Source organism: Aptenodytes forsteri, unplaced genomic scaffold (assembly GCF_000699145.1).
Source record: "Aptenodytes forsteri isolate BGI_AS27 unplaced genomic scaffold, ASM69914v1 Scaffold172, whole genome shotgun sequence".
NCBI classification, from domain to species: Eukaryota; Metazoa; Chordata; class Aves; order Sphenisciformes; family Spheniscidae; genus Aptenodytes; species Aptenodytes forsteri.
Genome location: NW_008795018.1, coordinates 8,391,897 through 8,409,730, shown reverse-complemented (window position 1 = coordinate 8,409,730; position 17,834 = coordinate 8,391,897). Strand labels below are relative to the sequence as shown.

Here is a 17,834-nt window from a genome sequence, read left to right as displayed (position 1 = left end):
GGCATCTGCCACAAATTTGCAAGAAATTCAGTTTAACCTAAATTTGATTTTGGTCTGAATTGTATTGAAGGAAAATAGGAAAACATGAAAGTGACAAGAAACATACATTAGTAATAGGGCTTCATAAAAAACCCGATGCATTTCAACTTAAATTTAATGTTTGTTTAGACAGCTGTAATTAATCTAATTATGGAACACATTTCATATTTCCTTGCAAAAATAGTCTTAATTATATTTCTTAATTAACATTGCATTTTTAAACACCATATTTTATGTCTGCATTTTCATTTTGCTCTTAGATGAATTGCTGTCTGGAGTATAAGTTTTGTAGCTTTTTGATACTGTTTGTTTATTTTTTTCTTCATTTTTCATTTATTCCTTAAAGTAGGCAATTGATTTTTCCTCTTTTTTATTCAAAAATCATGGGAAAAATATTTACTTTGGCACTTTCTGCTGTATAGAGGTTAATCTAGTGATAAAAAAATAATACTTAGGAAATAGGGCTGAATGTTTAAAAATACAACTAAGTGATAGAATTTGAAATGAAGCTACACTGATTGTTCCTGGTGGCAGCTTTATGTTATAAATTTGCTAAAGGTCATGAAGTTAATAACTTGGAACTATTTTTCCCAAGATTAAAACCCAGACTTGTTACTTTGGAGAGAAACAAACTGACAACCCCAGCCATCAATGCCTCATAAAACTGTGGTTTGTTTGATTTGAGAAAAAGTGAAACTTATAGGAATGCAGAAATATACTGAAATCTGGGACCAAATTCCTGGAAGCCTGGAAAGGTTGTAGGACAGTGAAGTGAGTTGTATGCTTATGGTAAAATAACCTTTTCCATAAAAGTTATTTTTAATGAAGAATGTTACTATTTGTGATTAAATAAGAAGATAACTCTTGCTGTGGTCCCTATCCTGGTTTCCTCTTGACATGTTTCTGTGGTGGATAATAAGAGTAGTAAGCTTATGTTTTGGAGACTCTAGTTCTCCAGTCTTTTTCATCAAGTTCTGTTGGACACTCAGCCTACTGCTATTTCTAGAACTTGCTTGAAAGAACAAAGTTTTATGCAACTTTAAAACATGTAGTGTCCTTTTAAAGGAAAAGTTATATTTTATTAGAATACAATACCTCCTATAAAAAATATTCTTGCAATAGGATAAAGAAACCCTTGTTCTTAAGACTATCAAGTATATATTAAACTAATGGCCAAATATTATTAGTTATATTTCAAGATTACAGGAAAATTGGCAATACTTGGGGCTTACAACAGACCTGGAGATGTTTGGGAAGAATTACTGAATGACTAATCAAGAAGATTAATATAAACTAACAAAACTACTAGAATTTAATAGATGGTTTGCGTTTCATTAATCCTATGTATGGGTTGAGAATATCCTGGAGATAAGTACAGTAAATAAAGCCATATGCATCTCTGGATATAAAGATTTTCCTTAATTTAAAACTCAAATAGAATTGTGGCGCAGTAAATAACTTACAAATATACCTTTCTTAATCTGGCCCATAAATTTAATAATTTTCACTTTTTTAAGTTTTATGTTTTCCAGGCTTTTAATTGTATGATCTGTCCTACTTTTAAGACTTCAGGAAACCTCAACAATCACAGTCTTCTCTCTCTTATAAATAGCAGCATTTCAGGGTCTTCTACCTATTTCAAAGTGCGGAGAACTAGAATCGTTTTGAAGTATTAGTTTTCTGAAAGATAACTTGACTATAGCAGGCTCCCTCCAGTAAGTCTCTTCCAGGTTTCACAGAATCTTCCTTCCTGAGTATGCTTGAGATGCACTGCCATGTGGGTATTTTGGATAGTGTAGCTGTTTGCTGGTTTATTCACTGGCTGCTGGAACCATTTTGCTTATAATGGAAAAACTTTATTCAAATGCATTTTCGAGAGATCAGAGTGAATTAATCTAACATCATCTGGAATGGCAACAAAGATCTAGACTCACCACATCCATTTTAAATACATAGAGCTAGATGTAATCACCATCCATGGGTTCCCTTTTTATCAACGGACAGAAGCTCACACCTCCAGAAAGTGAGTCAGGTCTTCAGAGAGCTGAATCACTTTGTGCAAATGCTTCTCTCTCCGTTGATAACAGAAAGTTAGGATGACTGCATACCCAACTTGAGCACAGCAATTAAATTGCTCATTTTGTGATTCCATTCACTTCAATATGCATCACTCCATTCATTCCATTCTGTTGTTAAATGAAGATAAAGAACTTAGATGGATAGATAGAATATATATATATAAAAATATATAAAAGCAAAAATATAGAAAATATATGTGATATATATAAAAATAAAACACATCATATATATTTGTACAGATAGCACAATTCATCATATATATGGATATGATGATGAGTCATGCTTTACGCAGTTATGGATTAGTAAAATCAATATTCTTCCTTCAATAAAATCACAAGGTATCATGCCTGCCCTCAAGGCATGATCTATATTTATCACAAACCAGAAGATCAGGCTTTTACTGTAAGTTGGAAAGCGATCAGTAGAAACAACTCTAATTTACACTTCTTTTAAAAATCATAAAAATCAAAAGAAATTCAAGTTGACTGGTTTTATTTTTTCTGCTGTACATGAGTTAATGGACAGGCATAGAGCAGTTGCATAAAATGTTTATAAAACTGTACAATGTTGAAATAAATATTGTTCAGCTCAGTTTCACAGCATTCTGCCAGTCTTTCTCATTTGAATAATACCTTTTCTCACATTGAATCCTACCTTTTCTCACATGCAATTTGTAGAAACTACTCACCAAAATTTGATTTTATGATAAACAGTTGACAGAATCTCCCAAATTGAGACTTAAGTTGTTTTTGACTGACAGCAGGTTCATGTTTGGGGTATATTAATAGATCAGAAAATGTGACCATGTCAAAAGTGGTGCTGCCTCAGCAGGTTGCCTGTAAATCAATTCAATGAAATATTTTGATCAAGTACCATAAATATTTAGGTGTGAGGAAAAAAAAAGTAAATGATTGTGACCATGGGATGCTTTATAAATATTTTATTATCACCATCCATCATCACCTTTTGGGAATAAAGACTTTTTTAGGCACCAAAATGACGAGCTACATAACGAAAAAAGATTCATGCTGAAAGTGAATATTATTCCAAATACTTGAACACTGACTGTGCTTTGGTCTCATTAAATGATTCAATCAAATTTAACAGGTTCATTTGAATCCTCTGTGGAACTTTGATTTCTTAGATTGTCCTGCTAAAATTAAATGTATGGCAGGAAAAAATGCTAATTTTGAGGAAATAAGATTAGATGAGATAGCATTCTTCATAGGAGTAGCTTCAGTGGACAAGAAGATGGATGAGTTCTATGCCATGTTGAAGATGGGTGCAAATTTATAAAGATACGCTGTCTGCTCTTTGTGTGCCATAAAGTCTGTCTAAATAACAATATCCTCTCAGGGAGAGAATCTGCTGTTCTGGCTGCCCATGTATTATTGTATTTGGACTATCTCCATTTGCAAATGTTGACTTTTCATCTGTGACCAACGAATGAAATCTGTATGGGAAATGTGTAAAATATTTAATCTTTATTTATTTGTTAACAAAAGGGTTTTTTGCCAAATCCTGTTTGCACTTCTTTTCTCCCGCTCTCCCTGGAAGGTGACTGTCTGCATCCACAGTGTGACACTTAAGCTGAGAATACAAACTGCAGTCATTTGTGGGGTTTTGTTTGTTTGGTTGGTTTTTAATGACAGAATGCATTAAACCAGAATAACAATCTCAGATATTATTTTGTTTCTTCCATATTTCTAAAAGGTACGCCACAATTGGCTACATCTGTCAGTCAAAGTTTATACAGAATACAGTTTATGTTAGTATTTGCTGATACCTAGATTTTTAAGACCAGAAAAAGCCACTAGATTATCTAGTAAGCCTACATTTTTTTACTACAAGTTATAAAGTTTCACCCAGTTAAATTCTAAAAAAAAAAGGATGGCATAAGGATATGAACATAGGCAATGTGCAATCCATGATAAGTAACAGAGATGGAATTTTATAACCAGTGAAGAGCACTGAATTATCTCGGTTTGAGCTGTTCAGTGGACAGCTCAGCACCACTCCTGATCATGACTGCTTTGGAACGCCTCCTGTGGCATCTTCCTACACCCTTCATGCCCTTGTGATTTCAGAGTGTTGTAACTTGCCTGCAGAATGGTTGCAAGTCTAACATTAGTCAATTCATCTATCTATTCGTAAAGACTAGACAGCGCTAAGCAAACTTGACCCCTAGAATCTCGCAAGCTTGGCAATCGCATAAGGTGTATCCAGTAAAGATTAGGAAACGGGCTGCTTGCTATCTTCTGTGGACAACTGAGGGTTAGAATTTGGTTAAATCTCCGTGACTTTTCAAGCAAAAAAGAGGAGCGACCATTAGGCTATAAAAATGTATTTCTTACTCTGATATGTCGCTAAGAGTTAAGTGCCAAGTAAATTCAGTATTAAATTTAATTTCTGTTATTAAAAAAAAAAAAAAAAAAAACAGATCTAAACCAGAAATGTAATAACGTACAGCTGAACTAATTTCAAGGGTGTGTTTATATGGTGGGACAGAAAGATGTAAATGTGGCCTGCCTATATACTGAACTTTCCATTTCCAAACAGGCTGGTTTGGAAGACTTCATGGGATTATTAACAACTCTAAACTACTAAACTCTGCTGAAATTCCTTATGTGCTTTCTCTAAGTGTATTTGATTAGGCACAGCAACATGCAAACTTAGTCTTGTGACACCTGCCCTGTATCTAGCTGGACAGTAAATAAAGCAGCCTATTCGTTCCCATCTGCAGAAATAGGCCACAAAATTCCTTCCAAGGAATGTGTAGGTAAGCAGGTCTAGGAAACCAAAGACTTGATTCTCAAAAGCATTGTAAAATGAATTCCATTTCTTGGAAGTTGTCAACTCTTGGAAGGTGTCTTGCCTTGGAAAATGCAAGGAACTAAAGACTTGTCTAGGTTGCCAGTGCTTCAAAGTATGGATTCTATGGTATATGACTATTTCCTGAACATGCACACATGGAAATATATGCAGATTTATATACATGTATGCCGATGCAGAAAATGTAATTGGAAATGGGCACAGAAAGTTAGGCCAGATAAAAATAACATATTGACAACAGAGCCATTAGTGATGGAGGTATAACTTGTAAATGGTAATGGTATTAAATTTCTAGGAAGGATAGCAGAAAAAAAAACAACCAAGCAATCTAAGTAACATTCTCTTTCATTGTAGCTTTTGCACTGGAGCAGCTATAGGAGAAACTCAAGACAAGAAATACAGAATATTTTCTAATACTGATCATGGTGTTAACAGACACCTTTTCTACAATAGATTAGTAATTTCAGCATTTCCTAGGAGTGTAGTATAGTCTCCTTCCCTGCAGGAGGGATTACAGAATTGTTTCTCATTTATCAGAAATGCTCTTGTTACCAAGATAGAGGTTGATTCTTGCACATCTATAGGAGAGAGGGGCCAGAATCTATCAGGAAGAAAAGAGAACCGGAACTGAACCTTCCAGAAATGTTCTAACCACAAGTAGCCTCTGCACAAAGTTTGAAACAAAAGGCAGGTGACCTTTCTGTGATCAGCCTATGGGTATAAACTGGAAGGGGGGGAAAAGCAGGCTACTGCACTGCTGTATTGTTCAAAGCTACAACCTGTTGGCATACGTTGTTAAAATGCCAACCACGTTGAGATATTGAAGGTATGAAGAGAAGGAAACACTCACTTTCTTAACTCTGGAAAGATTTAGACATGAAGCAGTCTCAGTCACCAGAAAACTGAGGCAATTCTGTGTAGAAGCAGAATTTCAAGTAGCTGAATAATCTTGCATATCAAAATTTAGCTGCCCATGGAATCAAAGAAGTCTCGCATTATTTTTGAAATTATAGTTTGGATCTTAGACACCGACGTTTCTGTGGAACCCATCTGGATTACTTAAGTACTTCACAGAATTGTGTAGAAAATCTTATTCTGCCAGGCTTTCCTGTCTTTTCAGAAAATACTTTAGTTGCTGAATTTCTGGGCAGTACCTCCCACACACCCTAACCCCCCCGGTTTTCTGTCCCTCCTGTTATTGTGTTAATTAAGGATTCTGGCAGCTTACCTTTGCTAAGTAATGCAACTATAAGCTAACCTTACTGTATTATTTAGTTCAGTAGTGATGAAAAAGAAGCTTGGGCCAAGACAGGGAACAGGAACTAGCAGGGGTTTCTTGATCTGTACCTAAGTACAGAAGATGCAACTCCAGGAGGGGGAGAGAGAAGCAGCAGGTTACAAGGTGGCGGTGATAAGTCTACCAAAACTGGTAGCAGCAATGGTAGGAATCCAGGGACCCTGGAACAAGGTGATCTAGGGACAGAATGTGATTTTATCAGCACTGACTGTGCCAGGTGGAATGACCATGCAACAAGACACTAAAAATATATTTTTAGTAGTCACTGAAGAATCTTGCTGTTAATAATACCAAGAAAACACATCCAGCACAGCATGTATGTGGCTTTGTAGTCTTGGATTATTTTTTTAACAGACTAGAAATAAAGAACAGTCTTTCTCATTTATTTGGCTGATATTTAAGAGAAAAAAAAAAAGTCAAAAGAATCTTTTTCATTATGAGCTGTTTTCCAGCTTTTATATTTATTATATACAGTAGTTGCAAACCCTCTATGAAATGTGATAATATCTTTTCAATTCCAATATATGTGGGGAAGGCTGTAAAAGCGTGTAGTCTCAGAAAAGGTCATTTAGTAAAGTAGCCCATGAAAGCTGAACAAAGCTTCCTGTATTTGAGGTTAAATAGAGCTGAAAATGTTGTTGCTGTTGTTTTCTTTTATTTTTTCTTTTTAAGATGCAATATGAAAAGTTAAATAAATATGATTGTCTGAAACACAGCTATGGCCATGTTCAAATCCACTATACTTAAGGATAGTGCCCTCAGGCAAAGAGCACGCATTCATTTTTTTGAGGACAAAAAGTCTCACTGAATGGGAATTATCTTGTGGTCTTGACTCTTTCAGAATTGAAGAATGAATTTTCCGGCTTTAAGCAAGAGAGTTTTAAAGAAGCAGGTTGAAAAGCAGCTGGTCAACACTCCAGAAGCTAGTTGCTAATTGCAGCAGTAAGTTAATCAATGAAAAGCAGTTTAGCTTCTGGGTATAATAAAAAGAGATAAAAGACCACACAGAAATTCCAGCATTAGGGTATGACCGGCTCTTGAGTGGCACACATTATTTTCCTTCTTACACCTGTCTGCTTTTGAGTAGGCAAGTCATGCATCTGCTTGACAGCTATTAACAGAATAAAATAACAACAAAAAAGCATTTTGGGGTAAGATCTGATATAAATATTTACAAAGACAATTTAAGGGAGTGTTTGTTATGCACTTTTCTGTTTGCTTTCAAAACATTTAACTCCAGAGACAGATGGCTTGTACAGTTTTATCAGCACTTGTGTCATTATATATTCAAGCAGCCAAGACTGATAACCAGCCTCATGTATTACGGATTGTTCAGAGAACAAATACTTGGAAAAAAACCCTACATATCAATAAAGTACTTCAGTGTGGAAAAACTTGATACAGAAATTTCAGTGACATTTTTATGAAGAGAAAGGAAACAAATTAATGCAATTATAAAATTAAAGCAGCAGGAGCAGGTTTTTAAGTGGTGTCATTGTATGTGGTAATGAAAAAACTTTAGAAAATTGGGTGAAAGCTATTGTTCAGCAGTGGTGGAGGAGAAAGATAATTACCATTAAGTCAATATTATGCTTCCTCAATACAAAGCAGCCAACTCTTCAGTGCAAGCTACCCCCAGAAGATCTCTCTCCCATCATACTGCTCATGATCATTTCACTTTATGCTACTGAATAGCAACCTGAATAATAAGGAGTCTTAGAAAAGAATAAACTGTCTATACTTGAGAACATAATTACACAAAACAGGTGCTGAAAAAAAACATATTGTTGAAAGACTGTATTTTTTTTTTTTTTTCGTAGGTGAGGTCCTTTTTTTCCCAAACCCATTTTTTATCTTCTTCCTCTATCTCACAGTAGGACATTAATAGAGTCCCCTAAATCATGATCATCACCATTATTAGCAATAATATTTACAAAAATATTATGCTTGTATCTAAGGGCCTTAACTGGAGTTCGGGTGTGACAAGCACCACACGCATTATGAATGAAGCTGCCTTTTTCCTGAATCAGTAAGCATGATCATTCCTTGCAGTAGCTCAACAGTAAAATATATTATTTTAACAATATGCAATTCTGAAAAAAAAAATACTTTGTGGATTTCTTTTTCTCTTATGATGGCTTAAACCAAAAGTGATTAAAATAATAATTGTTAATTATATATTAGATGAAGTCTTGCAAGGCATTTTGTAAACTTAAACCTCACAATATTTTAATAAGGCAAGTAAATCTTCCCTGTATTTTACAGATTGGAAAGCATGAGTCAGAGTACTTGAAAATATGCATACTCACTTGAGTAGGAGTCTGAACCTGTTATCAATTCTAGACAAGCATTCTATTCATAGATTTTTACATACAGGTATATGTAGAGGTGTATGCAGATTTACAGCATACCTCACATGCCATGGTTGACTGGAGGAGGACTTGTACACAATAATTAATTTCGGAAGTCTAAGTGGGACAGTGGTATTTTGTTACACCAAAAAAAACCAGGGAGCTGCTCCTCCTGAACAGACGATCATCTTGGCATTGTTACCCCATTCCTGTCTGCTGCTCACAGTAACAGATATCTGAATATTCCAGTGCTCTCCAGAAAGTTTATCAACTTAAAGATGGCTAAAGCAAAGGATGTTTATAATCCATTCTGAGTTTAACAGCATTAACTGCCTAGAACTGTTACTAAAGAAAGCAAAACACATGAAGTAAATCTTCCAAAGAGTTTGACATGTAGCTTATAGGGCCACAGGCATATTTAGTCCTAAGTAAAACCAGCTTATTACTCATTTAAATTTTAAATGGAAATAAATGTCTTATCTCTTGAAATTTATTTAACTAAACAGGAAAAGTAACTTATCCCCTTCAGAACTATAGTACTGAAGGCTCTCCTGTTAACCTTTTATTCCACTGTAGACTGAAAGCACTGAGTGCATGCACTGTATTTCTTGAAATGTGTCATTATGTGGTGAAGGGTTTTCTTTGTGTTTTGAAAGTTTTAATCCCTGCCAAACCTTTCCTCCCTGGTCAGCAAGATAGTATTGTACTGTGAGAGTGGGCAGGTTGAAAATAGTTCTGCCACTTCTTGCTTTCTTTCTCTGAAAATTGGAAAGAACCTAATTAAAATTAAATTTCTGTTGTCAGGGGGAAAAAAAAAAAATCAGCTTTTAACCTATAGATTAACCTTTGGAATGTTAACAATATACCATGAGTACTTCCTTTACTTATTATTGCTAAGTACCTGCCTCAGTTTGATTATAACTTCATACTAGAAGATTCAAAGAAGAGCTTTATAGAAAAAAGACTCTCTCTCTTCCAGGGAATTATCAAAGTTCTCATTTTAGCATCAAGGTTCTTGGTTCTCATTGAAATCTCTGCTAAGCTCCTACTTTACAGTTGCTTCTTCTTTTTTTCCTAGTGGTTCTGGCTTAATTATTTCATCTTGTATTGACCTAAATGGAAAGTAGCATTGATTCTATACATTTTTCATGTTCTCATTGTCAGCAATAGGACACTTTCTTATATGGGGAATGCAGAAGCAACTTTTATTATGGTTTATTATATTCTGTCACATCAACAATGTACTGGATATTCTTCAGATATTCAAAAAGAAGAGCTACTCAAAGAGAAGAAGATTAACTAATTACATTGTAACATGTAGAAATACACCTGATTGGATTTTCTGTACGTGTGTGTAAAAGCAGTCGGTTGATAATCTGTAGAACTTACTACCATAAGTTATTATGTGCCAGTTAAAAAAAAAAAAACAAAAAAAACCACAACTGGAAAGAAAAGCAATTTCCAAAAAAATTAATTGGGATAATTTCAGTATTGAGAAAAAGATCTGTTACTAAGGGTAATTTATTATATATGCATGGAGTACAAAAGAATGAAATGTTCTTTGGCATTGTAACACAGAAATCTTTGTTAGAGTGTCCTCATCATTTTGAGTCTCAATTGTATTATTATAAAGATACACTTTTTTTGCTGATACACTGCTGACATTTTTCTTCTGATTAGTACTGCTTTTTCAGATGCTTCATAACTTCACTATTCATGCCTACCTACAAAGGTTCTTTCTCAAAAATCAATCTATAATTTCCTTCCTGTCACTGGGCTGTTTAATCAAGGAAAAATGTCTCCTTAACTCTTCGAATGTCTACAGCACTAGCCAGTTGATTTACTCTGAAGTCAAGAAAAGGCATCTCAAAATTCTTGCTCAAAATTACAATACGGTTAGCAAAGAAGCATGACAAAGCATATCTCAGATATTGAGAAATATCTAAGAAATACACACAAAGTGATTTCTGTGTTTTTTTCCTGGCTTGCCCTTCCTCATACATCCAGTCTGATCAGATGAGCAAATTCAGCCATTTAGAAATGCAGTAAGACTGAGAGGAAATTAGTGCTGCTGAAGACATGGGTTACCTGTCTGCTTGATTGTAAGATGCCTGTAGCTGGCCAGCTGTGTCCTCAGTAGCGTGTGAAAAATGATGTGGATATTTAACATGCATAGTACTTCAGCAGACCTCATTTGTGTCTCTTGTGGTTTCATATTCCTGACTTACAAAGAACTATAAGAACAGTTCTTTACCAAGCACAAGATTTGCATGAGCCTTCTTTTTTTTATTTACCCCTTGATTTTTATGGTTGCATAGCAGCTATCTGAGATGTGTTTAATGGTCAGAAGAATTATAGATTTTATTCTCTTTCCTGTTGCAACGTTTTGAAATGTTTCATGGTTTCATATTAAATCCAGCAGAGTTTAACTTCTCTCTTACTTGTTGGGAGTGTGCATTGGGTAGATGTCTAGAACTATGCACCAATCCAAGTTTGTAAAATAGTAGACATTAGAATAATCTTGCATACAGAGGATTCCTTTGGGCAAGCACATTTCTGGATAATATAAATGTTTCTCAGTTTAGTGGTGCTAGTTCACCAGGGCTCTGCAGCAGTAAAGTGAGTTGAAAGCAGAAGAGAATACATCCAAACTGTAGGCCTTTACAAGCAGCATTATTCTCACTCAGAATTTGCAAGGGTATGTTTACTTCATCTGACTTTTTCACTTACCAAGCTCTGTTTTCTTACTGTGATTGAAAAAGGGAGTTAAGTTTATTCATAGCAGGATCTGAGACTGATAACTTAGGGCTAATTGAACTGTATTTCCACTTTTGGAAGCTACGTAGGTAGCATATACAGCAAGTATAGGCCCTACAAAGCAAATAGTCTATAACAGAATGAAAATGTATCTAGGATTTACCAGCACAATATTTTGTTGCAGAATCATTGTTTATTTTCTCACGAGCTATATGTATACATTTAATGCTGAATATCACGATTTAATATTATGTCTTTTTTTTTTTTTCCTCTCTCTCCCTTTCTTCTTTCTGTTTGTTTTTCTTCTACAGATGGGCCTCTTGGGCCACGAGGATTAGCTGAAGCTACAGAGATGTGTACTCAAGAATGCCTGGTTTTGGGTCACTCAGACAACTGTTGGATGCCTCCCAGCTTGGGCCCATACCAACAGCCAAAGTCTCCTCTCTCCACCTTTGCACCTCAGAAAGAATGGGTTAAGAAGGACAAACTAGTTAATGGACACACATTGACCAGGAGCTGGAAAGAAGATAGCAACAGAAACCAGTTCAGTGACCGAAAGCAGTATGGTTCCAGTGAGGGCCATTTCAACACTGGCAACCACATGAATGACATTCCTCTGGCCAACTTGAAGTCTTATAAACAGGCCTCAGGAGCTGTTGAGAGTCCAAAGGAGCACCAACTATAAGAAATGGTTACTTTGGACCAAAGACTTTAGCCTACTTAGACTTGCTAATACTGTGTGTGTGTCAGAGCTTTATGTACTGGGTAGACCTCTAGAACTATGCTTCACCTAGCAGAGATATGCATATCTTTATGTTAGCACCGTGGAAGGTATGATGTCCTGCAACATGAAAGAGTGTTTCTACTAGTTGTGTGGTTTTGTTAAATAGACATGATTAAAATCTGCAGAGATCTCTCCAGTTTGCAAATATCCTTTTTTTGTGTGTTTGTTTTTTGACCCTGGACTGCTGCTATGAACAACAGAAGATGCATTTGGAGAGTGAGAGAGTGAGAAAGTTCAGTGGATTGCAATGGTTGAAAAGCATATCCAGTTAGAAAATTGTGCTTTTGTTGTCATTGATCTATGCTGGGACCGTTATACTTGAGATCATATTGCAAACAAAACAACTGAAACTGTAAACATTAAACCTATTGTGCTATTAACAATGTTAGTGGACACTTATAAGTCGATCAGTGTTCAAATACTTGTAAATAGAGACAATTATTACTTACAATTTTTGTGTACTTATAATGTTCACTTGAAAAGATACTGTAGCATATTTCTGTGTTTCACAGTTGCTTTTTACTTTCTTTCATTTGCTTCCTGTTGTTTTGCTTTTCTTTTCAGTGATGGTGTTTCTGTGTTAGTAGTCTGTCTGACACACAATGTTCCAAGGAAATCAAAACGCTTGTGTTAAAAGTGAAAAAAGGAGTGATGGGGTGGGAGGGAAGGTTGGTTGTAGAAAGGAAAAAAAAAGATTTTTCTTTCTATGTAGTACCAAATGATGCCAGCATTCAGGTAGAATTTCTTCTTTTTCCTTTTTTTTTTTTTTTGTTTTTTAATATTAAGAAATGAAAGGACTTGTGTAAGGGCTTAATAATTTGCAATTTTTTTTTTGAACTTCCATTATGTTTCATAAAACAGGGAAACTGCAAAACAAAAGAATAATATTTAAATTTGTGGTGGTGGGTGAGAGAGAAAGCTGTTCGTTTGGAATCCTTGATCAAATTAGCTGCAGTCTGTAATTTAGTGAGTGGTAGCTGACATTGATTTCAGCTGGACTATAGGGAGGAAATTCTACAGGAGCAAAATACAATAATCATGTTTTTCCAGTTGGGCAGGTGTGTGTCTATACCTAAGACAGTTTGTATGGCTGAAACAGCAGCATTTGTGTTGATCTTCATCTGCGTTAATGTTGTAGTAACACAAGTGTTTTTAGACCATAGCCACAGAATATTTAATGTGTTGTGCCTTCATGATGTAACAGAGCATTCTCCTGGTAGGCTAGTTGGGGGAACTAAAGGGTTAAATCTCTAATTATTGCTGTTTAACTGTTTGTTATCATAGTCGGTCAATGCCTGGCAGGTACCAGTATCATGTCACCTCAGTCAAACCAGCAGAGTGACTCCTAATGTTAATAAGATCTAAGTTGCACGCAAAGCAAATCCAAATCCAAACATTTTTAGATGGTTTCTGTAAAGGCATGACAGATGATTTACACAAATAAATAGCATGCAAAAAAAAAAAGAAAAAAAAAAGTCCTTACAGAAAAAAGCAAAAGTTACTTATGCCACAGTGAAACATCAGTCTTAAAGTAACAAATTTAGCTAACCTGAAGGTGATTTTGTTGCTACCAAAAATACAAGCTTTTTTTTTCTTCTTTATTCTTTTGTATATAGCAGTTCACTTTTTTTTTTACTTTTTTTTTTCCCCTCCACAGTATAAAAGGCATAAAAATGGGTTAGGGGTGCATTGCTTATTGCAGTACTTATGTCAGTTTGTGAGGGGTGTTTGATGACTTTGACAGAATAAATATCTAACCAGTTATCCTTGTTACTGCTTTGCCAGTTCAACGTTATTTAGTTATTCAGCTTTTGCAATAAATGTTCTGAATTCCTGATTGTGTTGTGTTAGTTCTTGGGCAGATGCCTAAGGGACTTTATTCCTATTAATTTCCCTTTCTTTCTGTTGTTGTTGGTTGGTTTGTTTCTTTGTTTCATTCTGAATTTCCAACTATTTTTCTAAGCGTTATCATGGTCCATTTGGTTCATATAGATATGTATAAGAATGGAATATACGACAAATGATAAATCCTGAGGGCCATATTCTGTCATTCTTATGGTAAGTAGGAACTTATTCAAAATGAGTCATTTGAATTGGGTGAAGTGTTACTTACCCAGCGCAAAAGTGACAGAATCTAGCCCAGATTTGTTAGGCATACTTAAGCACATGTAATAAGCATCCTTGCATGAATCTTTGTAACAGTACAGTGGTAGCATGTAGAAAAGTCAGCACTTACCACACATCAGTCTTTCTTTTGAGAGTAGAATAAAGTCATATCAAAATACAGTAAATACTTTCTTATAAGGAAAATTTGTGTGGTTATATAACCATTTTTGTTGCAACACAGTAAAAAAAGAAAAAAGAAAAGAGAAAAAAACCCAACCCAGCAACCTTGAAAAAGACGTATCAATAAAAGTAACCCATTTTTACTCAGCACAAATGCTGAGTTTTATAGCAGAGGTGCCCTGAGTTTTATATTAAAACCAGAAATATAATAATTATTTGAAAACCCAAATGGCACCAACTATGTTAAATTATAAGTGCCTTTTTAAACAGAATATATTTGAAAAAAATTCTATCAAGGACAGAAAGTAAATGATGTGACTATTGCTGCAGAAAGAGAACTATATTCTATTCCAACCTTCAATACTTTGTGCTGCCATCAACCTGTGCAGGAGGAGCACAAACGAATATGATTTAAATTTCTAGCTGGTGAAAATTTTCTCATCCCATTTTCTCAAATTTTCTTTTCTGTAATTTTAGGTTCTTAAGGCCTTACCTACCTTTTAAATAGTTATTAAAAAAAAAAAGACAGGAAAGAGAGAGAGAAAGAGGGCGGGGGGAAGGAAGGAAGGAAGGAAGCAAGCAAGGAAGGAAGGAAGGAAATACCTGCAGCACTGAGAACTGTATCTTAATCTCATTTAAGCCAAAGGAAAGTTTTCCAGAGGTTTCCACAGAATCTGGATTTGACCCTAAACATGTACTCAGTAAGTGCCCATTCATTCACAACCATTTGGTTTGCTCAATCAGTAATACAAGTACTGCTGTGTAACACTCACAAATTAAGAAAAAAGAAAAAAAAAAAAAAAAGGTTAAATCCTGACAGGAATTCAGTGATATGCCAGATGAGGAGCTTAAAAAAAAAAATTGAAAAATCCCACTGCCCAGAGTGAGAAGGCAGCTGAATATTGGTGACTATTCAAGTTGACTAGCTTTGAGGCTAAACTATACTTAAAATTATTGGTAACCTGGCATGATATGGATACCTCTCTGATGCCAGTTCTAGCTTTTTTAATTCAGCTAGGAAGATTGGGTTCCATTTATTTATTTATTTTTTTATTTATTAATGCACACATTTGAAGGACTGCTAAAAAGATAAAACAAAGGTTTCTTCAGGAGTTCTTTATTTTTACTGTCACTAACCAAAGCACTTTTTTGAAATAGAAAATGAAAAGCATGCATAGATATAATTATTTAGTCCCACTTAATCCTACGCTGTGCCAACTCTTACTAAAGATAGAGCAGTCGGGTCCTCTTTCCCAAGGAACTGTCTGAAGGCAGATAAAGAAATACATGGAACAGAATTAAGGAGGATGCAGAAATATACATCAAATTTATCAAATAGACATGAAGAAAAATATATTCACATTACTTGCTTAATGTGATTATTACTTTTTAGCAAGTTATTAATAGGAATCATGATCAGAAAGAATCTTAAGGACTTGAGCATACGGTAGACTGAAGTCTAACGGAGAAACTCAGGAAGCGCTGAATACATAAATGGCATAAAAGCAGGAGATGCATATCTGCGTGAGAGGAAAGAACAGGAGGGATAAAAACTGATGTAGCTGAAACGAGAAAACAAAGAAATAGGGAAAAGAAGATCACAACAGTGATGAGAAGTTTAATCTTGGGACGTTTTGAACAAAGGGAGACACTAGTAGCTTTAGCGAAATAGAGGACACAGTGAGAATCACGGGACATGGCAATAGGTGGTGTCATGGGATCCATGGGACTCATGATGTGACAAAAAGCATAGGGGTAGGGTCTAATAGCCTTAGGCCGTAGTGTCTGATACCTCAAAATAAGTTACAAAAGTATTCCTACTGGCCTGAGAGCACAGCAGTGATGTCATATCCAGTTCAGACAGAAGAACGAGTAGTCTGTGGTGACTGATTTCCCATGACCACAAAATATTTACCTGACTCAGCTGATAAAACTTTCTTAAGGCATGTATCCTTGCTGTAAAGTAAAATAAGCAGTGGGAGTTCTCTACAGCACGTGTGCTCACGTGTGCCAATTCAGACAGCGAAAGCAACTGAGTGCTCACGGCATTATCTCTGAATGCTCAATTCTTTCCTGTTTAATACACTTCCTCAGCAGAACTGTGCTCCAAAGTCTCAACTTTATTTAATTTATATGCTTGCAGTCCTTGTTGCTGTGATGAAAAACTTCAAAATGGAAACCAATTCTAGAGCAGAGCAAGGCATTTTAGTAGAGAGAAAACATGATACAATATCACCCAGAGGTGTGAATCAGCTCAGTATATCATGGACAGTTAAGCTCTAACTCAATTAATATTAGTTTTATTAACTTTCACTGCCGGTCACCTTAGTGGACACATCCATCAAATATAATTACCCCAAAATCCAAAACCACCTTCGACTTTTCCTCTTGTTCCAAAAAAACTCTCATTGGTAGATGCTTCCTTGTAAAATTATAAGATATCCTTTTTCACACATTACTTGGGTGGATCAATTTTTTTCCAGTGTGGCTTCTCTGAAATATAATAACTTATATAATATAGCTGCTTATATTATAAACTGCTTTTCTTGTGAAAGCACATGCCAGCTTTATACTTTGTTTTCAACCAGTTGAGCATAGTAAGATCATAACATAGAGTGCCAGATTCTGATCCTTCAGGCTTTATTGAACCTCTTATGAAGCAAAATATCAGGACCTGTCCCATAATTAGTAACAGAAATAGCAAGTACTTTAGTATGCAGTGGACTAGCAAATGCCTGAGAAGCAAATTTGTAATTTCCAGGTTTTTAAAACACAATGTAGTTTATTTATAAACTGAAATTAATGCTAAGAAATGCAGAACTATGAGCTTTTTTTTTTTTTTTAATTGATACAGACACATCACTTCACTGGACACTAATAGAACTTATGTGCTGATATGTATCCTCATCCTGCCAAATACTGTGCAGCTCTTTTGAGACACTGAGTGCACTTAATTTCTTTAGAACACAGCAGTAAGCATCCTCTTGTAGGAGAAGCTCAGCATTTCACAGGACTGGGTCCCCAATGAGCATGTCATATGCTAAGTTTTGAAGCAAGAATGCTTTCTCTATCTGCAGCATCTCATGGCTCTAACTACAGCTTTAAGTTTTTACTGTTACCTAACTGTACAATAGAAAAAGTATGTCTTTAACTACCAGAAAGGATCTCAAATTCTCACTGTATATTATGAAAAGAAAGAACTGAAAGAAAGTAATGTCCCTCATTTACAAAAATAAGTTGTTTTTTTTTTTTTGTTTTTTCTTCCCCGCAGCCATTCTTAAATCCACCTGTTTTGCCTAGGTATTGCAACACATTCTAATATTGCATGGCATGTAAATAGATACCTTAATTACTCATAATGATATGATTATATACACATATATATATATAGATTATATATATATACTTA

The 17,834-nt window shown here is 35.2% G+C and overlaps 1 protein-coding gene across 1 annotated transcript in view; it reads left to right on the top strand.

Annotated features, from left to right (window-relative positions):
- PCDH9 (protocadherin 9) overlaps nt 1-12,040 on the top strand; it is a 716,238-nt gene extending 704,198 nt beyond the window's left edge. The window contains exon 4 of the mRNA XM_009275658.2: nt 11,667-12,040. Coding sequence (XP_009273933.1) covers nt 11,667-12,040 — 374 coding nt within the window. The remainder of the gene's footprint in view (nt 1-11,666) is intronic.
- The last annotated feature ends 5,794 nt before the right edge of the window (nt 12,041-17,834 follow it).